Source organism: Equus quagga, chromosome 20, assembly GCF_021613505.1.
Source record: "Equus quagga isolate Etosha38 chromosome 20, UCLA_HA_Equagga_1.0, whole genome shotgun sequence".
Classification (NCBI taxonomy): Eukaryota; Metazoa; Chordata; class Mammalia; order Perissodactyla; family Equidae; genus Equus; species Equus quagga.
This window is the reverse complement of record NC_060286.1, coordinates 45,138,774-45,162,263: the sequence shown is the minus strand read 5'-3', so window position 1 is coordinate 45,162,263 and position 23,490 is coordinate 45,138,774. Positions and strand designations below refer to the sequence as shown.

Below are 23,490 nucleotides of genomic sequence, written 5' to 3'. Positions count from 1 at the left end.
GGCTCCACCTCCACACACCAGGAGGCCCGAGCCCGCAGCGTGGGGGGACCCCAGCGGCCAACCTCACCTCTCGCTCCAGGTAGGACTTGAGAGACTCGGTCTCGTTGAGCAGGGTGACGCTGCACTTTCCCCTGCAAGACAAGGATGCGCTGTCAGAGGAGGAGGGGCAGACCCCTCGTGCCTGCCCGGCCCTGCGTACCTGATGTGGGTGGCAGGCAGCGACTCCAGCTGTCGCGAGAGGAACAGCTCCCGATGCCGCAACTGGTGCTTGAGCTTCTCAGGCAGGTCCACCATTTCTGGGTTCTCCATTTCCTCCTCGATTTCTCCTGAAGGACAAAGAGCCCGTCAGCTGGCCCTGCAAAGGCCCGCCAACCGGCTGCGCACCCCTCCCCTTGCCCGACCCGGGGTGGCCACGGAGCTCCCTGCAGGCCCCCAGCAGACGCCCTGGTGCCCATGTGCCCGTCTACGCCCAGGCACCCCAAAAGCCCAGACCCCGGGCAGCAGGACGGGGAGACAGAAGACAGTGTCTTGTGTCAGCCTCAGAAGCAGCAGGCAACAGAGCAGAAGGGAAAATGAGGCAGAAGCCATCCCCAGTGGGGATGGGAGGGCAGATGCCCACTGCGGAGCCCAAGGCTGGGACAGTTTCTGCCTCATACCCCTCCTGGCACCAGCAGGACCCTGGGGCGAGCTGCGGCAAGAGTGCAGAGATGGGCAGGCAGGCGGCCAGGTGCCCCCGCAGCAGCACACAGACACGAGGACCCACCTGCAGAGGCAGTCTTACCTTCCTCGCCGTTGTCGGCCCCTGGTCCGGTTTTATAGCAGACTGACAAGGCTATAGAACAGACAGACAGCACCCAGAGCGTAGGTTAGCAATAAGGCTTCGAGGCGGGGAGGCAGGGCAGACATGGGCGCCGGCCTCCTGGAGGGGAGTGAAGACCACCGGCCAAAGCCGGAAAATACCCGGGCCTCTGGACATCCCATCCAGCCGACCTCAGCCACCCACCCACCCGCTCTGGTGCTGGGGGCCCTGACCACGCCTCCAGGGCTGGGACAGCAATGTCCACGGGGAGATCCTGAAACTCATGTGTGTGGGGAGTGGGACGCAGGGCGGCCTCCATGAGGCAGCCCCCTGGCACACTCCCCTGGGGTGTGTGGTGCCCCTAAAGGCACGGTGGGAGCTGCGGTGGTGCAGGGGACCGGGGGGCACGACACAGTGCAGGAGCATGTGCAGCTCGGCCACGCTCTGGACAGCATCCAAGGGAGCTGCCAGACATGTAGCTAACCCCCACCCTATCCCAGGCCCCAGAGGCAGGGGCGGGGCATGGAGCTATGCTGCCAGCTGTCCCTGCGCACCCTCCCCTGGCCACTCCCCACCCAGGCACCCCCTTCCCTCTCCTCATGCACAGCCCTCTGCTGCCCCCCTGTGGTGGCTGCGGAGAGTCCCCTCAACTGCCACAGTCCCCAGGAAGGCCCAGGACCCCAGCCATTAGGAGTTTAGACAGAGGCCAGGGTTGCGGGCTGGGGGGTAGGCAGCTCCAGATGGTGGGCCACAGGAGCCACAGTATCCACACCGCTGAGCCTGTCACCTCCCCGCCCACTCCCAGAGACCCCACGAGCACAGTGCACCCCCAGACTGGGGACGTCACTAGTGTCTAGAAGCTCGCCCTGTGACAGTACCACTGGCCCAGGCAGCACAGCTAGGAACAAGGACCAGAGGCTGTCATCCTGGGCCCTGCCGGCCAAGGTCCCTGTGGGCAGCACCCATTTCAGGCCCACAGACACAGCCCCTCCCCAGCCTGGACCAGCAGGGTGAGGAGGGGGCCCGGGAACGTCCAGGACTTGTGTCAGGCTGGCCTCCAGCCTCCCCACGGGCCTGTCCCTGCCCAGCACTCCTCTGGGCTGGCCAGCCCTCGAGCCTGCATGGTGCAGGGGTACGCGGCCTCCAGGAGTCCAGGGGCTTAGCCCAGGGGCAGGCGGCAGAGTGAGCTCCAGGCTCAGCCCCAAGGCACAGGCAGACTCAGTACACACCCCACCAGCAATCCTGAGCCCCCGCAGCTCATCCGGAGGGCTTCAGGGAGGGCCTGTCACCTGTGCCTGCCATTCTGTCAGGGCAAGGTCTTGCTCTCAGAAGGGCAGCTCTGCGCGTGCGCATGTGCACGCACGCCTCAGGGCAGGGGGCTACGGCTGCGGTCTCTATGGCCCAAGTCAGCTGTTCTGGTCCCCATGAAGGGCCAGGCCTGAGCGGATGGCAGCCTGGGAGACCTTGGGATGAGTGTCGGGAGAGGGGCTTCACTGCCGCAGGGCGGCCTGTGCAGCACAGGGGCGTCTGGCCCACCTGGGGGCCAGACACCCTGGCAGGAGTAAGGTGGGGGCTTCTGTCTCAGGCCTAGAAGAAACCGTAGCTGCTAATCTGACTGTGTGGGCCAGAGGCCTCCTTGATGGAGCAAGGGGCTCCCATGGGCTCCGGCCCTCCTGCCACAACAGCCCCCAGACTGTCCTCACACCTGTCCGGCGATGCTGAGCAGGGCCCTAGGCAGCAGGATGGAGCAGCCTCACCCTGGCCACAGCTCACATGAGCACACCGGGAGAGGTGGCCCCATGGACGGTAGCTCCTGCAGGAATCACTGCGAGACAGGGCAGCTGGTACAGAGGATGGAGACTCCCGAGAAACGGATGGGCTCCTGCACCGAGCTAGGCGAGCTGGTGGCCTCGGCAGAGCAGCAGACCATCATGTATGACCTGCGCTCCCTGCAGCTTGGCTTTTAGTCCATAGCACGTAACTTTACATGCGCAGAGCCGGCTGCGGACAAGCCTCCCGGGGTAGCTCTCCAGGAATTATGGCATCAGGGGCTCCGCCAGCACCTCGGGGCCACTGCCTCAGTTGGGATGCTGCCAAGTGCCAGTCCCAACAGCTCCAACATGGCGCTTCTGAAAACCTGCCCCTCCAACAGCTCCTGTCACGTAACGGCCAGCCGAGCTCCTCCTGGAACCCTCTCGGCCAGGAGCTGACCTGGGGGTGCCTGACAGCAGGAGAGCCTGGGCCCATGGGGCCACAGAACCCTCAAACCACTGGCCCAGACTCTCCGGGCCAATGGACACAGTGTGCCACCATGTACCAATGGGGTGAAGACTGCGATTGCTCTGGGCTGGGCAGTGGACACAGGTAAGGAGCAGGTCTCCAGTCCTTGACACCCGAGTCGATGGTGAGACTTGCCGTCCTGAGCCACATGGGCCAGCAGGTCCACGGCCTGGCAGCCCACTCCCTGAGGCCCCCATCAGCGTCCTGACAGCATGGAACAGGAACCAGCCTCGCTGACACCTGCAGGGCCAGTGACCACAGGGACCACTGCCCTGGAACATGCAGCTTGCAGACCCCAGGGACTCCCCAGCTCTTTTCCTTGACACCTGGAGGTCACAGTGTGGGGGTGGTGGGCACAGACTTTAGGGTCAGAGTCAAGGGGCCACTGCACCCCGCCTCTAATGCTTCCCTCTCTGGGCAAGCTTCGTTTACCATTGGACACAGAGCCACTTGCATCACGAGGATACCGCTAATGAAATAAGACCCAAAGGGCACAAAGGCCAGAAAAACTACAAGGTGGTGTAAAATGCACCATGGCCCAGACCCACGGCTGTTCTGGCGACCATGGCCCTCGGGCAAATACCACCCAGGATCCTATGCTCCCAGGAAGCCAGATAAGGCCAGCAAAGAACTGGCTGCTCCCTTGGAGCCAGCTCACATCCTACAGCCTGTGGGGCTCTCCCAGGAGCTCATCCACCCCTGTGCAGCATAGGGGCCTGTCCTGGGGCCCAGCCCAGCAGGGCTGACCCTGAGGATAGCTGAAGACTCCATCCCACCCAGGGTGCTGGGAACAGGGCTCTAGCTGTAAGGCAGGGACATGAGGCCCTAAATGCTTCTTCCTTCACCCCACACCTTCATCCCTGAAGCCTAGGAAGACCCAGTCCCAGGCTACCCAACCTGGGTGTCTTGCCTCTCACTCAGAAGGACTCCTGCCTGAGTCCCCGCCTTGACCTGGAGCCTGGGTGAGGCCCAGCCGGCTGGCCATCGCTGGGAGGTCCCAGCTCTCCCATGCCTGGCCTCCACCCAGAGGAGCCAGGATCAGCAAGGGGTGGCCCTCAAGTGGGGGACCTTTGCCCATCTCAGTGACAAGAGCAGAGTCAGGGATGAAACTTGACAAACTCAGGACAAGAAATGTAACTGTCCCCAGGATGGACGGCCTGGCAGCAAGGCTGGCCCAGGGCAGCCCTGTGGTCAAGAGTCTGGGGGACCAGGGACAGTCATATTCTTGGGCAGATCCCACCCCCAGGTGGGAGACCTTGGAACCTCCCACCTCGTCAGCAGAAGGAGGGGCCATGTGGAACCGACATAACACTGCATCTGGGACACAGGCCTCTCTGGGCTTCTCTGGCCCCAGATGTGTGGAGGACACAGGGCAGCCGAGACTCTGAAGTAATGTTTCCCACATGGAAGCAGATGTGGACTGGTCCAGCAGTCCGTGGAGGCTGTGTTAGAGTAAGAACACCAGCCCCTGATAAGGAGACGAGCCTGAGCGCACCTCGTGGGCCAGAAGCTTCTGATGCTCATGTTGAGCTGGTTAAGGGTCCCTGGAGTCAGTGTTTCTTAGACTTAGGTTTGAATCGTAAATAGAGGGAGACTTGGTTCCTGAAAACACTATTCAAAACATCAAAGGAAACATCTGGACCAGCAGCAGCCTTGGCCCCACGCCCCCCCACCCCATAACACCCAAGGAATCGTCCAACTGGATTTGAAAAGCCTCCGACATTAATCACATTAGGAAAAGACCTCATGTAAGTGTCAGCCAGCCACACCCCAGACAAGCTTGTGACAGGCCCAGCTTCTCAGAAAAGCACAGGGCGCAGGGAGGCCCCAAGGGGCCACACAGGGACTTCCTTAACCCCAACCGGGGCCCAGAGCCCAAGGCTGTGGCTACAGAGGGAGAGGGGAGGCCGGGAGAGCAAAGAGGGAGGGTCAGGACCACAAGAGCCACACACCGGGCCGGGCAGGGCCACCCCCCAGAAAGGCCCAGACTCACTTGCGTGCTTGTCAGCCAGGGCGATGAGGGCGCTGGAGATGTCCCGCCTCCTGTAGAAGCACACCACCTTGGCCTCCACGTTCCCGTTGGCCGTCTGCAACAGCAAGGCACGGTGTGAGGAACGCACGGGCCCCAGCCTGGGGCGGAAACACCACCAGACGGCACTCGCGGCTCCCAGGAGTGGCAACCCCTGCCTAGGACCTGGGGTGTGACCCGCGATGGGCACACCTCGAGAGGAGCCAACCCCAGAGCATGCCGAGGCCCTCTGAGTGGGCCCAGCGTTCCTGTGAGCTGAGGGGCAGTGGCACTTCTGATCCAGGAGGGGACACGCTCAGGTCCTCAGGCCAGTCTCTGCCCCTCCTCCTCCCTCGGGTGCCACCTGAGAACACCAGGTGGACCCCGGCCCCTCCTAATGCCAAGCCTGCCCCCCAGAACTCGGCCCTGAGGAGGCAGGACATGAGAGCCGCTGCCTGCCAGGCTCTTCCACCCCCTCCGCCTCCTTGCCGTGAGGGGGACTGGGCCTCCGAGTCCCTCCCCTAGGCCTTGCTTGCGTGGGGCCGGAACCTGGGTGACCCCCGGCCCTGGGAAAGGAAAGCTGTGACCAGTGTTCAGCCAAACCTCGCTCTGCCTTCAGCCTTGGAGCCACCCCTTGCTCTCCGGCAGGCAGAGGGGCATGATCGAGGACAGCCGACCGCTGGGCTCCGTCACTCCCAGCGAGCAAACCCCGGCTGCTAGGGGAGAGGAGGGCCCTGGGATCTGGATCCGCATGGGAAACAGCTGGGACTTGGAGCTGGCCGCCTGCACACCAGCGCGAGGGGGAACGCTGCCGTGACTGCAACAGCTGTGGAAGCCGCGCAGCCGATGCGCAGGGCCAATGTTAAGGACTTGCAAACAGTCTACTAAGTACAGAAAGAGAACAGAGGGAGCCAGGATGCTGAGGAAGCCTGGTGGGTAAATAACCTCATAGGAAGAAAGTATCTTTTTCGAACTAACAGGAGTTATAGAATTTTTAATAATAATGCAAGGTTTGTATCACAATTCTAACCATTATAGATTTAGTGTACAAACACTTATAACATTAAACAAAACTGTCTTTAAGAAAAGTATTTAGTTTTTCCTTATTGAGTCCATTAGACGAGTAATCTTTCAACAGTTTCAAGACCTTCACACCTGAGAGCACTAATTAAAAGTATTATCAACCGTGCTGCTTTGCGAGTTCACCACAAACACGGCCACGTGCTCACCGACGACGGTCACCCTCAGTGCAGACCAGGAAAGAATACAAAAAGAATAAAGGACTCTTCAGGGTGCTTGAAGGTGGCGCCCAGCTTTACCGTAGGAAGGCTAAGTTTTTAAAACCACAATTTGTCAAAATGGCTGTTAAAGACTTGTAAACATTTTCAGTTTTCAGAGGCATTTAAGGTTTTGCCCAAGCCGTGAACCCCAGATCAAAAAGTACCTCCTAGAAACAGTTCCAGAAACCGTCTGCTGTGTTTGAAATGACAAGGGACATTCAACACAATACATATACCCAATACTGAGACAGGACCACAGAAGCAATCTAGGACAAATCTAAAACAATGACCACTAAAACTTTAAATTAAATAGTAGTCATAATTCGGTCCTTTGGAAACCATTTTCGCCTTGTGTTTTCAGGGCGTTTATCCATATCCCCTAAGTTTCCAGGTGTGCTGACACACTGCGCACCTGGCGGGGTCTGTGGGGTCTGCAGCCACACACCCTCTTTCTCTGACGCATTGTGGCCCCTCCCTCCAAGGCTGACCTACAGCAGCGCCACTCTAGGCTGCACCCCTTCCAGGGTCCTGGCTGAATGCCCCAGGGGTTGAACAGGTCTTACCCCTCTGGCTGCTGGGACCTGCACCCTGGCCCCCCAAGAACATGCGTTTCCCCCGTCTGTTCCCCACTCTGCTCTCCAGGTGCACCTATGTGAGCCCAGCTCAGGCAACATCCAGGACCCCAAGGCTTCTGGAACCCTCTCCGGTGCTCCCCCCAGATCCCGGGAGCCTCAGTCTCTCACAACTACGACCTGTCTCCTCAATGTGCTCGGTCCCCTGCCCCATGCTGGGGTCCCAAAGGGCCTCCGGGTGGAAGGCTGGGCAACTGCAGGGCGCCTCGTCTGTTGCCCACCTGCATGGGGCGACCGTCGCTCGGGGACAGGCTTTGTGTGTGGGGGGAGTGGAGGAGACCCCCCAGGCCTGTCCCTTCCATCATCCAGACCTTGGGGTCGGCAGCCCCGTCTCTCCTGCCTTTCTGCTGCGCTCTGCTGAGATCCCCACACTCCACACTCCAAACCTAACCCTCACCGCTCGTCCTCAAACTCACCTCGAATTCCACGCTGTCCCCCGTGCTCCTGTCAGCAGCAGGGGCTGAGGGGCACTTTCTCGGGTCCCTCTGTCCGCAGGGCCCCTGGTTCCTACAGCTCCTTCTATCTGGATGTTGGACCTCTGTTTCTCTCCTAGTCTCTCAGTGCTTTCGTGCCAGCCTCTGTCCCCAACTTTATCACTCCATTCTTTATTTCTGCTAATAACTGTAAGGCCTCTTCCTAACTCTCCAGATCTTCCCGTTTCACAGCATCCCCATCCTGCTTCTCTGAGGACAGGAGTGCTTTCTCTTGCTTTTACTTTTCTTCTGCTCCCTGCATCAGCTCCTCTTCCCGGTTTGTCTTGACCAGTCTTCACGTTAACAGCCTTCCTGGAACAACTCCAGCCTCTGGTTCACCCAGCCTGCTCCCGTGAGCTGTGAAGGCTGGGAGGCCTTCTGTGTTCTCGACCCACACCAGCTGCCTCAGTGGTACCCGGGCCAAGCCTTGCAGGTGAGTACCGTTCCTACCACCACACCTGGGGAGCAGGAGCTTTCCTGTTTCCAAATCTGCGTCCACACCTCCCATTCTCTCCATCTTTGGGGTGCAGAACCCTGGCATTGCTTTCCTGCTATTCTAGGGGATGTCGAGAGCAAGAGAACAGAGTATGTTCAGGTGGCGGTGCCTACCTAGAAGCCCCCTAGCTGTGTTCCCGCCTCAGGAATCCTGGAATTTCCCACCACTATATCATCTCCTGCCCTGCTGGGGGCAGGACCTCTGGCAAGTCCCTCAGCCGCCCCACCCTCTGACCTGGTCTGTCGGAGAGACTACAGCACACAAACACAGAGGTCCCATGGTCTTGGCCCTGAGCAGGAGCTCAACACAGCACCAACCATTGCCACCACTGTAGGGAGTCAATGCTCTGTCTATATCTTGCCATCACACACGTGGCTGTCATGAGCAGACGCCATGGCCCCAACTGTGTGATCTGCCCTCTGCACATCATGGCAAGAGCGAGGGGAAAGACCTTTGGAACCCCGTCACCGAAGGCACTTAAGGCCCCTGCCATTGGGTGCCGCCTGCCCTGGGGTGTTGCCTGCCCTGTGCCTCAAGAAGACCGGGCTGCCATGGCCCCACTTGCCAGCAACCACCTGTCACTATAGAGACTCAAGAGGACATGGTGGACCCCTAGCCTCCTCCAGCTGTGCTCCACTGCCATTTGAGGAATCTCATCCCTGTCTCCTCATGTCCCCAAGTGAATGTATGCCAACACAAGCAGAGAGGTGACCACTCGCTCCCGTTTCAGCTGCAGACGCCGGCTGCCCCTTCTCCTGCTGGCCGTGAGGCTTGGGGAGGCTGTGAGCAGGACCCCTGACAAGGCACCTGCAGGGGCATGGGTTCCAGCAGTGCAGTGGCCCCACAGGACGTCCCAGTCGCTGCCCCGGACCCTGCCACTTCCAGATCTGGCCCCAGACCTTCCAAGAGCTGCCAGGTCAGTCTAACCAGCCCGATGGGCTCAAGCTGGGGCTGAGGCTTCAGGGCATGGGCACCCCCACCTTGTCCTGGCAAGTGGTGGTGACACTTGGTGGTGACACCACTGGTGGTGACCAGTGGTGACACTATCATGGTGGTGACATGGTGGTGACATAGCGAGAGGCCCTTGGTGAGCATGGCCAAGGGGTCAGGTTCGGCTGCAGCTAAGTCTGATCCTTGGGGGTTAGCACCTGACCCTCCCATTCCATCCCTGCCTCGCCCCAAGAATCGCAAACCACGCTGTCACAAAGCCTGAGGTCCAAGAAAGCAGCTTCTTGAGGGCTAGCCTCAAAGAGGCACAGAGGGGCCCCTCTCGCCAGCAAGAGTGACAACAGGTGCTTCCGGGAGGGGGGCTGCTTCAGAGAGGGGCACAGCAGCCGCTCGTCAGGGATCAAAGGAAGCGGCCCAGGGAGGAAGGAGCTGCAGGGCCAGGGGCCATGCTGACCCAGCGTCACTGTGGCCATGTCCACGGAGAAGGAAGGGACACACCTGCCCTCTCCCCCAGCCCTCTCTGCCAGGAACGCCTCCAACCAGGAGGCCAGCAGGAGAGGCAGGAGGCGGCTCACACCTCCTGGTCAGAGAGAGACCCCCCGTTCCCGCCGGCCAGGAGGATGCGAGAGGCTCTGACCAAAGACAGAGCCTACTCCAAATCTGAGATGGGGGAGGAGCGGGGCTGGAACCGCAAGCCCACCCCCTCTGCACCCCCAGGCCCCAGGCAGGCTCCGGGTGCACCTGGCCTCAGGCAGCACAACCTTGTCCCGACAGACTCGCAAGCACCTGCCGTGACTCTCCCCCGGCCAGGAGTGGCAGGGAGGAGGGTGGCCTGAGTGAGTGGGAAGGGAGGCAGGAGACAGGCAGGGAATGCCCAGCTGTGGGGACCCCACGCAGACCCTCGGGCTCTGGTCGCCCAGGCCACTTCCCTGGGGCTTTGGTTGGTCTCCAGAATCATCCAATCCGGACTCCCTCTGAACACTTCTGTTCTGCTCAGCACCCTCTGAGCATGTCCCTCAAGCAACACCAGGGACCTCACTAATGGGCTCTCCAAGGAGGAGGACCCAGTTCTAGGCAGGTGATCCTGGGGACAAAGCCACCAAAGGTCTGAGCAGATAGTGGCCAGTCCAAGGCCAGTCCCAAAGTCCACGCAGCCCCTCAGGCCCCTGCAAACATGGCACAGGGGCTGGGGGCGTGTTTTGTCTCATCCATGATGACGACCTGGGGCAGAGCCACAGGAAAGGCGGGTCCACCCTGCCCCCCACCAGCAGGGACAGGGCTGCCAGGTGCACACACACACGATACCTTGTTGAGCTCCTCGATTCTCCGGATCAGGTAAGGGTTGCTGGAGGAATTCTCGAAGTACACATAGTCTGCAAACAGGTAGAGAGAGAGCGTCACCCCACAGCATAGGACCCGCCACACTCAGAACCACCTGCCGCCCCAGGGACCCAGGGAAGCCCAGACCCCCGACTCCACTCACTCGCACCCTCAGTTCTGGGGGCTGGGGAACAGGAGCGAATGAAGGAGGTGAAGTCCCCACTGCCCCTGGGGGAAGATGATGTACCCAGAACCCCATCAGTGGGTGCTAGGCAAGGGCCCAAGACAAGGCAGGAGGGGGCCGCTCCAGGCAGGGCCCAGAGTGTGGGTCCCCATCCCAGGGGTCCCAACTCCAGGAGGTCCGTCCCTCCCAGGAGAGGCATGGGGGCCAGGCAGCTTCCCCCTGGGGACACCTTCCCAGGAGGCTGCTGCTGGCCTGGAGGGTGGCCTGAGAGTCACGCAGCCAGAGCAGGAAGGACAGCTACAGGCAGTGCCACCACCAGCCCCAAAGACCATGCCAGCACACCAGGGGCTACCGGACCCTGCCTCTCCTCCTCCGGCTCCAGGCACACCCCCCCCCCCATGTCCCTCTACAAATAAATTGAGGCTGGGCCTCCTGGGCAGAGGCAGGCACAGAAACCAAGCAGAGCTTGCTGGCACAGGCACGGTGTCAGGCTCCCAGAGGCGTGAGATCAGAGGGTGCCGCCACCACCCCGCTGGGTCCCTTAGACCATCAGGTCAGCACCAACTTCCCTCACAGAGAAACCACATGTGCTTTCCGCCTTCCCACAGGCTCCACAGGGGGAGAGTCAGGCTCTGGCCTGGGGAGGCTGGCAGTCTCCCGAGATTTCCCAAGATGCCCACAGTGGGAGGCCACCCAGCTGCCAGCCTGGCTGCCCGGCCAACGCCTCGATGCTCCAGGCATCCTGGAGCAGATCAGGGAAGGCTCAGCTTGAGAAGCAGGCCAAGCTGCCATCCCCACCGAACTGCCCAGGAACACCTTCCCCCCGCCACTCGCCACCCATGGCGGAGGCCCGAGGTCCTGCCGGAGATGGCCAGCCAGGAGGTTCCTCTTAGCTGGAATCCAGTAAAGCCTGGATATGGCCCAAATGCCCACAACTGGGCACAGATTCGGCAAGCTGCAGGAAGACGAGCACATGCCAAAGGAGCAGGCATGGCCCTGTCCACGTGGGAGGTCCCACCTGTGCTGCCTGGACCCTGTGGAGGGGCCTGAAAAAGCACCTGTCTCCTGCCACTGACGCACTCCTTCAGGTACACACCTGTGAGGACACACTTGCAGGCTCACACCTGTGAGGATACGCCTGTGGGGACCCACCTGTGGGTGCACACCTGTGAAGATGCACCTGCAGGCACACACCTGAGGGGGCACACATCTGTGAACACTGCTCCCCAGGCTCACACGTGCTACCCTGAGGACAGAGGGGCTCAGACATGCCACACCCTCAAAGAGCTCCACAGAACAAGAGCAACGATACTAAAGATCCAAAGCGAGCCCAGCTCCAGTGCTCGTGGGCCGTTCAGAGGCTAGCTGCAAACAGAGGGAGCCGCAGGAGGGGACTTCAGGGTGCGAGGCTTGCTTTAGGGTGACGGGAGGGCTCTGAACTTACAGTGTGGCAATCCTGTACAACTCATGAAAATACTAACTCAGTGAACTGCACACTCAAAATGGGTGAATTTCATCACATGTAAATTACATCTCAGTAAAGCCATTTTTATACAAAGGTTTCAAATCAATCTTCTCAGCTTTCATTCTAAGCAACTAGATAAAGAGCAAATTAAACCTAAAATAATTATTCATATGTGCCCCAAACTGGAAATAACCTGAATGTTCCCCTCAAGAGGGGAGCAGACAGACCAGCAGCGGCTCTGGCTGTCCAGGGGCAGGCTCCTCGGCAGTGCCCAGCTGAAGTCCTGCTGGTTACGCTGCGCTCCGACAACACTTGGGGGCACCCTGCAGGGCTGCAGGCCGCAGGAGGGGTGACCACTCGGGCCTGGGGGCAGGAACTGGGCTCTCTCATGACTGCACACATTTCCCAAAACTCACAGAACTTACGAGGAGCGGACTTTACTGTATGTAGATTACACTTCAGTAAATGGGAAAACAAACAAGCTGGAAGGCAGGAAATTCTAAGGAGTAAAAACCAAGGGAGTGAAACACAACAGCGGCAAATTAATGGGGCCAAAGCTGCTCACTAAAACAATCCAGCAATCAAACAATCGAAGAACCTCAGGCCAGGCTGACAAAAAAGAGAGAAGCCACACAGAACCAACACCAGGAACGCAAGAGGAGACATCAGCGCACGTCCTGCGGCCGTGAGAATAGCAGGAGGGAAGTATGTCAGCTTGACCAGTCAGTAGGACAACTTGGAAGGAACAGACCAAGAGCTTGAAAGACATGAAGGACCAAAGTTCACCCAGGAAGCGACAGGCCACCCCACACCTCTTAGAGAAGCTGAATTCACAGATGAAAACCTCCAACAACAACCAGAAAGAAAAAGAAAGAAAGAAAAACCCTTCCAGGCCCGATGGCTTCACTGGGGAGTCCCACCAAACATTTAAGGAAGATTTAACACCAAGTCCACATCAACTCTTTCAAAAGCAGAAGAGGAGAGAACACTCCCCGACCGGCTCACGAGGTCAGCATCACACCGATACCACAACCAGACAAAGATATCACAAGAAACCCACGGGGCAACATCCCTCATGAACACAGATGCAGAACTTCTCAACAAAACACAGCAAATCGGAGCTAGCAACACATAAAAAGGCTAATAAATCTCCACCACTGGATTCATCTGGGGATACACGGTTGGCTCAACATCGAAAATTGCATCAAGAGAATAAAGAATCATGACCATCTCAATAGAAGCAGGAGAAGATTGGACAAAATCCAACGCATATTCCTGATACACACTCTTAAGCAAACCAGGCGTTAAAGGGAACTCCCTCAACCCGATAAAAGGCATTTACGAAACACCTACAGCTAACGTCATACTTGATGATGACACTGGATGCCTTCCCCTAAAATCAGGAAGGAAGCAAGGATGTCAACTCTCTGCACTGCCGTTCACCTTAGAGGCCCCAGTCAGTGCGAGGAGGAAACAAGGGAACGAATGGCATCCAGATGGGAAGGAAGAGGTAAAACTTTCTACATGCAGGATGACGTGACTGTCTACACGGAAATTCTCAGTCTACAGAAAAGCTATTAAAAGTAAAGAGTGAGGGTTAGCAAGGTCACAGGATACAAAATAGCATGTAGAAAGCTCCAAGAAACATCCAATACTTGAGTATCAATTTAATAAATTGTCTACCGATCTTTAAAGATCAGAAGTTCCGTGCAAAGACCTACATGCTGAAAACTACAAAACACTGGTCAGAAAAACCAACGAAGATCTCAATAAACAGTAACACGTAAGGTGTTGTGTATTAGAACACAGGGTGGGAACCGTTTTCAGTAAAGGGCCAGACAGTAAATACTTCACCGAGGATATCACGTAGGTACTAACGTAACGTACTGCCACAAACTTTTTACTGATGAACTTAAATTAAAACAATAATTGAGTGCAAGCTTTTGTAATAACATGGGTCTACGAGTTAGAAGAACTGGATTCTATTTTAGGGGAGGGCATTATGCTTCACTGGGGTTCGAAGTCAGCATTCGCTGTCATCAAAATCAACAGCAAACGTCTGTCCCCCTGTGCATGCTCATCTGTGATGCGATCCTACATGCCTCATCTGAGAACGTCCTTCCATGCCAATGGGTACAGCCAAAGACTGACCTCTAACTACAATGGTATAATTTTTTTTTTTTGAGGAAGATCAGGCCTAACATCTGCTGCCAATCCTCCTCTCTTTGCTGAGGAAGACTGGCCCTGAGCTAACATCCGTGCCCATCTTCCTCTACTTTATACGTGGAACACCTACCACAGCATGGCTTTTGCCAAGAGGTGCCATGTCCGCACCCGGGATCTGAACCAGCAAACCCCGGGCTGCCAAGAAGCAGAATGTGCGACCTTAACCGCTGCACCACCAGGCCGGCCACTACAAGGGTATAATGTTAACGGAGCATATTCATCACTTGGAAGGTATTTCCTAAACTCTATCACATTTCTCTCTGGATAAAGTGCAGTACAGGGTTAACAGCAGGTCTGGGCTGTCCACACCCTATACCTTCCGAAGAAGTGTTTGGCCCTTGACCTGCTTCCGGGAGGTAACCTCAAAGCCCCTGGACTCTGCTGCCCGACAACGGTCTTCACGTACCTGGGGATGTGACTGCCGGACGGCAGTAACCTGGGCAACTAAAGCCAGCCACGACCACACGACTCACCTGGGACAAACCAGCAGACGCCAAGGCTCAGGTAAGCATCACTGCGTGTGTATTGTCACGTGCGGTGGCCGAGAGAATTAAGCACTGTCCACAACTCCACTGGGCGAGGCCAACTGGGAGCTTGCACTGGTCTCTCCTGGACCCTGACATATGCGTTTCTTTTGCTGACTTGGGTCTGTATCCTTTTGTCCTCATGAACTGTAACCATGAGCATAACTGCTTTTCAGTTCCATGAGTCATTCCAGCAAATACTGAACTTGAGGAGGGTCCCGGGGACCCTGAACCACAGCACACAATTGCAGCCCAGTCTACCGCTCTCCAGTGAAGGGTGGGTGGGAGCTCCTCCACACAGCTCAGTGGATTTTGAAACATGGAGATCCCTTCGCACTCACACTGAGGTCCAGAAAGCGGCGCTGGAACTGCAGTCTGAGCTCGGGAAATGCGCCCGCTGCCAGCATGGGTCGGAACGAGGCCGTGCTCCTTGTTCCTTGTTTCGACCGTAAGGGAACCATATAAAGCAGTTTGTGACTCAGACAACATTCGTTGTCACCAAAATGACTTAACCACAGTATAAGCTTTGCATTAAGCGCTTTTTCATGCAATTTTCAGACAAATTCATGAAGGACCATTGTCAAGTATGCAGCAAAAACTAACTTTCAAAGGCATTCAGTGTTTGATAATGGTGGCTGGGAGTGGCTCCTCTCATTCCAAAAAATTTCAGTTTGCACCCTGAGTTCAAGAAATTATAATAAAATTTAACCACTGCTACACCATCAAGCTGCTGCATGGTAAGGCAAGTCGAGACGTTCAGCTTCTATTTGTTTTTTCTTTCTTTCTTTCTTTTTTTTTGAGGAAGATTAGCCCTGAGTTAACATCTGCTGCCAATCCTCCTCTTTTTTTGCTGAGGAAGACTGGCCCTGAGCTAATATCTGTGCCCATCCTCCTCTACTTTATATGTGGGATGTCTGCCACAGTGTGGCCTGACAAGTGACGCATAGGACCACACCAGAGATCCGAACTGGCGAACCCCAGGCCACCAAAGCAGACCATGTGAACTTAACCGCTGCACCACCAGCTGGCCCCAGTCAGCTTCAGCTTCTATTTCTGATAAAAAAATTCACAGAACTGATGATAGTTCAGTTCACGAGGTCAAATGAAGTTTGCTGTTGACCCAGCTGGTTTGATAAGGCATGACAGATTCAAATATTTCCACAAAGTGCTTGCTAACAGGTAATACGACAGGTAACCGGAGGCATTAACACCTTGCATTTTCACAAGCCTTGTAAATTTGTCCAGCCAAGCCCTTTTCTTTTCTTTTTTGAGGAAGATTAGCCCTGAGCTAACATCTGCTGCCGATCCTCCTCTTTTTGCTGAGGAAGACTGGCCCTGAGCTAACATCCGTGCCCATCTTCCTCTACTTCATATGTGGGACGGCAGCACAGCATGGCTTGCCAAGCGGTGCCATGTCTGCACCCGGGATCCAAACTGGCAAATCCCAGACCACCGAAGCAGAACACGTGCACTTAACCACTGTGCCACCAGGCCAGTCCGCCCTTTTCTGATCCATACGGTTTATCACAATCATTTGCAACACATCTGTGTTAGCCAGGGTTCTCCAGGGAAACAGAACCAATTAGAGAGGGGTTTATTATAAGACCTGGCTCACGTGGTTACGGAGGCTGAGAAGTCCTATAACCTGCCCTCTGCAAGCTGGAGGCCCAGGGGAGCTGCTGGTGTAATCCACTCTGAGTCTAAAGGCCTGAGGCCTGGGGGCTGCAGGTCTAAGTCCAGGGGTCCGAAGGCTTAGGAACCAGGAGCTGCAACATCCGAAGACAGGAGAATCCCAGCTCAGAAAGAGAGGGCAAGAACCTACCCCTCTTCAGCCTTTCCGTCCTACTAGGGGCCTCGACGGCTTGGGCAATGCCCATCCACTGCGGGGAGGCAGACCTTTACTCAGGCCCCTGACGCAAGTGCTAATCTCTTCTAGAAACACCCTCACAGACACACCCACAAATAACATCTTACCAGCTATCCGGGCCTCCCTGAGCCTAGTCCAGCTGACACACAAAATCAACCATCACAGCATCTTAGCAGATTCCACTTCAGTTTGCACTAAATTAGTGTTTTCCCAACTTCTTTGAAAATATTCTTGGTGTACTCGGTCCACGCAGACTTCACAGAGGCTCCTCTTCAGTGACTTCACACTCACTGCCGAGGCCTCGAAGGAACAACTGAGCAGTACAGGCAGCACCTGCTGACTAACGGAGAGCCGGGGAAACAAGCCCAGACCTCTGCCTCGTCTCTGTTGGTGTTGATGTGGTGCCCTAATTGTCTTACAAAGCTTATTTCCTCCGGACACATGTCTCTGGCGCTTCAATCAAACGTGACCTCATTTCGTCACCACAGTGAGTGGCTATCCTTGCTTGGCTGATAAATAAGTTACTCGGAAACTTCGATGGTAGTCTCTTTTTCATTTATTTTTGAGAAGTTCAGTTATGATTTAAATTTTCTACCTTTTCTGACCGTTTTCGTCCCCTGGGGCAGGGCCGACACATACTGTATTCCCTTAGCACAGCTACAGTGTCATCAGATAATAAACGATGTTTTGCCAACTCAGTCATTACAGAATGATGCAGATGCCGTTGTGCCTTCAAACTACAACATTCAAAGTTCACTCTCTCTTGTTTCCACGTGGGGGGATGTCAAGGAAACGCGACACAGGTGGCCCGCAAAGTGCAGACACACCGCGACTGTGTCAAAGGGACCGTGGTGAGCGCAGCACCCCCGATGAGCTCCGCTCCGACCATTCAGCTCCACCAGCGTCACTCAAAAGTAGCCAGAGAACATATGTAAATGCTTTAGCAAGGCTGTATGCCAATAAAGCTTTATTTATGGGCACTGAGATTTGAATTTCATGCAATTTTCATGTGTGGTAAAGTATTCTTCTTTTGATTTTTTTCTCAACCATTTAAAAATGTAAAAACCATTCTTAGCTCATGAGTCATTCAAAAACAGGCCGTGGGCCGCAGCGTGCCAATCCCTGCATGGGAGGACTCAGCACTGGGTAAGATGTCAACCCTCCCCCAGCTGATCTAGACGATGGTTTCCACACAATCCTCATCAAAATGCCACTATTTTTTTTTTATGCAGAAACCAATAAGCTAATTCTGAGCTTTATACAGGAAATCTAAGATACAAGCATAGGCTAAACAATCTGGAAAAAAGACAAAAGCCAGAGGCTTCAAACCACCTGATTTCAAAATTTACTGAAGTTACGGTAATCAAAACAGTTTGTATTGGCAGAAGTATAGACACGTATCAACGGAAAAGAATCAAGCCAACAAATACAACCACAGACACACGGCAAACTGATTTGACAAAGATGCTGCTCAGTGGGCAGAGGAGGCAAAATTTTAAGAAATAGTACAGGAACAACTGGACATTCATATGCCAAAAAAAAGAGAGGGAACCTTAACTATTACCTCACACAAAAATTAACTTAAAATGGATCATAAACTTAAAAGTAAAACCCAAAACTATAAAAATTCTAGAAGAGGGGCTGGCCCTGTGGCATAGTGGTTAAGTGTGGTGCACTTCAGTAGCCCAGATTTGCGGGTTCAGATCCCAGGCACAGACCTACAGCACTCCTCAGCCATGCTGTGGTGGTGACCCCCATATAAAGTGGAGGAAAATGGGCACAGATGTTAGCTCAAGGCTAATCTTCCTCAGCAAAAAAAAAAAAAAAATTCTACAGGCAAACAGGATAAAATGTTAGTGACCTTGGGTTAAGTAGATTTTGTAGATACACAAAACGCACAAGTTATAAAAGAGAAAAATTTGCAAAACATATCTGATAAAGAACTGAAATCCAGAACATAAAATGAACTCTCACCACTCAACACTAAGTTCTGATCCAATTCTAAAAACTGGGCAAAAGATTTGTGCAGACACTTGACCAAAGATCCGTGGATGGGAAATAAAGACATGAAAAGATGCTCAACAATACTTTATCATTAGAGAAATAGAAATTAAAACTCTAATGAGATGGCCCGCACACCAGCAGAATACTGTGCAAGGACAAAAACCGACAAGCTCATGGGCTGGTGGGGATACAGAGGAAGGGGAACACAGGAACGCAAAACGGTACAGTGGAAAATAATTTGACAACTTCTCATGAATTCATATATATACTTGCAATTCGACCAAGCAACCTAGCTCCTGGGTATTTTTACCCACGAGAAATAAGACCGTACGTCCTCACAGAAATCGGAGCACAGGTATTTACAGCTGCTTTCCCCACAATCCCCAAACACTGGAAACCACTCGGCTATGATCTGAATGTCTGTGGCCCTCCAAAGCTCACGCTGAAGTCCTCACCCAGGTGATGGCACTAGGAGGCGGGGCCGTGGGAGGCGCCTAGGTCATGAGGGCGGAGCCCTGGAAAACAGGATTAGTGTCGTTATAAAAGGGAGCCCAGAGCGATCCCCCGCCCAGGAAGTGGGCTCTCACCAGTCACTGAATCTGCTGGAGCCTTGGTCTTGGACCTCCAGCCTCCAGACAAGGAGAAATAGGTTTCCGCTGTTTATAAGCCACCCCATCTACAGCAGCCTGAAGGGACTAAGAGAAACCCCAGTGTCCACCACTGCTGGATAAACTGTGGTACGTCCATTCAAGCAAAACGAACGAAGTCCTGACACAGGGACGAACCTCCAACGCATCACACTCAGAGACAGAAGCCAGACTGAGGCTGCGCACCCTGTGACTCCACTTATGTGGCACCTGCCAACAGGGAAAATGGGAAGAACAGAGACAAGACAGTGGTGCAGGTGAGGGAGGGGCTGACTACAAAAGGGCAAAAAGGAAACTGTGGCGTTGTGGGGATGTTCTCAGGACTGCAGCGGTTACACAACTGTGCACATAGGTCAGAGTCAAAGAACCAGGAAAGGGATTAACTGTGAAGAGTGTGTCAATACACCTGACTCTAAACTTAAAACACACAGGGCCCACCCTCATTAGCCACGGCAATTATATTCTACAGAGTCACCGCTAACACTGAGTTAGCGAGTATGGGGCCATCGCTCCTGGGGAAAGAGGGTCAGGTCCTGCCAGCCTCTGGGCATGACACTTCCATCAGCCCATCAAGACCGCCTCATTCAGTGCTTCTGTTCAGACATCTTAGTCAGTACAGATGCATCCACGTCCAATTCACGGCCAGCAGCCTCCAACTCACGCTGCGGGAGGCTCGCCCGACATAGGTGTTTTCCCATGAGGCCCAGCCTGGACTTCCTGGGCTTGAGAACGCTGGCCGGCATTGCAGCACCAGGCCTGGGGCCATTTTAAACAGCAAAATCTCCAAAAGAAAGCACCAAAGTGCAGAAAATATGGTACTATATAGACCAGGAGGACACATTTATAGTATGACATGAAACAAGAAGACACAGTGTCCCCTTGTTCCCCTCAGCTGGGGACATGTGCGTCGGGGGACTCAGTTCTCACTGCTCTGTGCATGTCCGCAAATGACCATGAAGGCACCACACGTACTGATTTGGGGTTACGAATCAACGTTGGTGGATTCGCAAATCCAGAATCTGTAATGAGTAACAAGGAAGGACTATAGGAGCACCAGGAGCGAGTGAGGCAGAGCAGTCACAGCAATGAGCGTTGGCTCGCAGGGACAGGGGGCCACAAGGAACCAGGTGGGGACAAAAGGAGGCCCCATAAGAACACGCTACATCGTGGACGGCCAAGCTGCGCGGCAGTGACGCCCCCAGACTGCTGCAAGTGGACCAGCTCCCTGGCCTGCCACCTGCCACGCCCCATTCATCAGAATCCCTCCAGAACTGACTCCCACCAGCTCCCGCCTTGTTCATCCACGGTGGGACGGATGAGCACCGGAGTGCAGCCATGCACAAGCTGAGCACTTTTCTCTTTTCGGATTTGGGGATGGAATCAAGAAAAACACAAGCAGGAGCCAGTACCCCAAGCTGCACCCTTGAGCCAGCTCCAAGGGGCCAACACCCCACCAGGGCAGAGCCGGCCCAGGGAACACAGCTTTCAGCGCAGGATGCCCAGAGAAACTTGATGCATGTCCCAAATACTGCCCAGGGGTCCTGCCAGTACTTTCACCTGCCAAACCCGGGCACCTCTGCAAGCCCAGAGGCTGGCCCACCCTCACGCTGGCATCCTCCCCCTCTGTCCTTGCCCATGGCTCCATCCCCCGACCAGGCCTCCCACCCACACACCCCACTGGGCTAGGGTACCAAGAAACAGGATGGAGACCAGACCCTGCCAGGGTGGAAGAGGCCGACGACCCAAGGGCCTGCCTCCCTGAAGGGCTGCAGCCCGTGACGGAGGCTGACGTCCTGTTGTGCAGGTGGCTGGAGGGCCAGGGCCCCCGCTGGGCACCGGGGCCCGAGTGCCACAGGTGTCCCCGGGTTCCTCTGAACATGGCTGCTGAATGAAGGGACAGAACACTCCCCTCCTCCAGAACTGTCCCCGTCAGCCCCAGAGAAGGCCCACCGCTGACTCTGACACTGACCATATGGACAGCCCTTTAGGCTCATGCTGTTTCCACAGGAGCACGTCCACCCAAGACCGACCGCACTGACCCTGGTCCCTTCATGTGGGATGTGGCCGCCCTCTCACACAGCCACAGGAAAGGTGACCCCTAGATCCCCTACGCCGGGCCCACAGCAGCCCAAGGAGCTCACTCTGCCTGGCGCCTACAGACGGACCCCAGGAGAGCCGCGTGGCCCCTGGACCTGCCCTGCAGAGGGCAGGGATCCCCGTGGGGACTGCCGCCCTGAGCTGCTCACACCTGAGGCACACAGCCCTGCACCTAGGTCATCACGATTACACACACACAGAGCCCCTCGTCACCCAGAAGACCCTGGGGTCCTGAGCCCGCCGGGCGCCCTGCGTAACTACAACAGAGAGCCAGGACCCACTCGTGAGGGTGATGCTGGGGGGCTGCGAAGGGCACTCCAAGCTCCTCGGGCCACAGGGCAGAGGACGCAGCAGAACCCAAAGGCACAGGGGGCAGGGCCGGATTATAGGGCCTCTAAGGCGCTCAGACTTGACCCTCCACACCGCGGAAGCCGCTAAGCAGTCTTAAGCAGATCCGCTCCTTAGGGGATCATCTCCTAAGGCAGGCCATGGACCACATAGCTGGGGGGACAGCCCAGAAGAGGCTCAGAGAGGTGCTGTAGAGCCCAGGAAGGCAGGCAGACACCAGGGACCTGGCTCTCACACAACGCCCCCATGAGAAGGTGCAGCTCCAACCCATGTCCCACCAACAAGGAGGAATGAGGCCCCAACAGCCCCAAGAAACTAGGAAGTGTAAGAGGACCCCAGAGAGCATGTGGAGGGCAAGCGGCACCCATGGGCATCTGCCAGCTGCAGCATGGACGCAAGGGACTGGAAGCACCCAGCAGAAGGCAGGCAGGCTCCTGAGGGCATCCAAAGGGCGCAGCCCAAGGGCCACCCTCCCAGCAGGCCTGCCCACCGGGCCCTCCCCAAGGGCCACACCTTGACGCTGGCAGTTGCACCCATCAGAGACCCTCCCAGCCCAGACCCTCAGCAGCTGTGAGGACAGCATCAGCACCCCTCTTCCGTCCATGCGTGGGGCCCTTGGGAGCCCCAGGAAGCCTGTGCCCTGTGCCCATCAGCAGTGGGCCTGCCCGCTGCCTGAAGACAGGGGGTGCAGGTGGGGACAGAGAGGCATACGAGGGTCCTGGGCAGAAAAACAGGATATCTTTTAGAACATCAAATTCTTGACAGAAGGCATGCTGGCGCACTGAGAGGTGGGTTCCTCCTAGGGAGCAACAGACCGCAGCGGGACCTGGCCCAAATCCAGGTGGGTGCACCCCAACTTCAGCTGGAGGCAGCCCGGGAAGAGGGGGACCCCACGGCCATCCTCACCCAAGCAGCCCTCGCTCCTGACCGCAGAGGCACCCACGTCCACACGTAGCTGAGCCAGCTGCTGAGCAGGACCCCGGGAAGGCCAGGCAGACACGCGGGGTTCCCGGTGGGAACGGCACCGCTCCGCCCTGTGGGCTCCGGGAGGCAGGCATTTGCTTCTTTGGACCATTTACTCCAACATCCCTGATCAACAGCTCCTTTTTTCATTAATCCAAGAGTTTAACGGCCAGATTTTTCTCTCAAAGCAACAAGGAAGGCCAAAGGCAGGCGCTGGCCCACCCCAGCCCAGCAGACCTCTCTGGCAGGGCAACTGAGGGTGGGTGAAAGCGGTGCCCCCCGCAGCCCGGAGGCCGTCGTGGCACCCCTGCTCACAGTGGGTCCCCGGGCACCTCCTTGCCGGCCCTTCACAAGTCTGGAGTTTTCATGTGTGTGAACATCCTACCCGTCAAAGTTTAAATTAAACAAAAGAAGGAGACAGGCACTTCTGCCAACAGGACAGGATCCGTGACGTAAATGCAGGCAGCAGGGCACGAAACTGAGGGCAGGTAAGATGCTGCCCCAAAAGAGAAGGGACAGCAGGAGGGGACGCACCTTAACACCGGCAGCTGCCTAGAATGACAGGGGTATTCCTGCCACCTTTTTAAAGTACGATTTTTAAAAAGCAAACTATTCAGGGGCTGGCCCGGTGGCACAGCAGTTAAGTTCGCACATTCCACTTCGGCGGCCCGGGGTTCACCGGTTCGGATCTCAGGTGCAGACACGGCACCGCTTGGCAAGCCATGCTGTGGCAGGCGTCCCACATGTAAAGTAGAGGAAGGTGGGCATGGATGTTACCTCAGGCCAAGTCTTCCTCAAAAAGAGGAAGGACTTCCTCAAAAAGAGGAAAATTTTACCTACCAGAATGCATCCTACTAGAAGCATTCTACCATTCTTTTTCCTCGAAAAGAGGAGGATTGGCAATAGTTAGCTCAGGGCTAATCTTCCTC

General features: G+C 56.0%; 1 protein-coding gene across 8 annotated transcripts in view; it reads right to left on the bottom strand.

Moving 5' to 3' along the window:
* Nucleotides 1–23,490, bottom strand: part of MTA1 (metastasis associated 1) — a 43,705-nt gene that overhangs the window by 17,631 nt on the left and 2,584 nt on the right. For 5 of the 8 annotated variants that reach the window (XM_046647354.1, XM_046647355.1, XM_046647356.1 and 2 more), the window contains exons 2-6: nucleotides 10,222–10,289; nucleotides 5,073–5,166; nucleotides 782–832; nucleotides 200–326; nucleotides 68–131 (exon numbers count right to left, since the gene is read on the bottom strand). In XM_046647354.1, the coding sequence (XP_046503310.1) occupies nucleotides 68–131; nucleotides 200–326; nucleotides 782–832; nucleotides 5,073–5,166; nucleotides 10,222–10,289 (404 nt within the window). The remainder of the gene's footprint in view (nucleotides 1–67; nucleotides 132–199; nucleotides 327–781; nucleotides 833–5,072; nucleotides 5,167–10,221; nucleotides 10,290–23,490) is intronic. The other 3 variants (XM_046647358.1, XM_046647359.1, XM_046647361.1) reach the window with 1 other exon arrangement.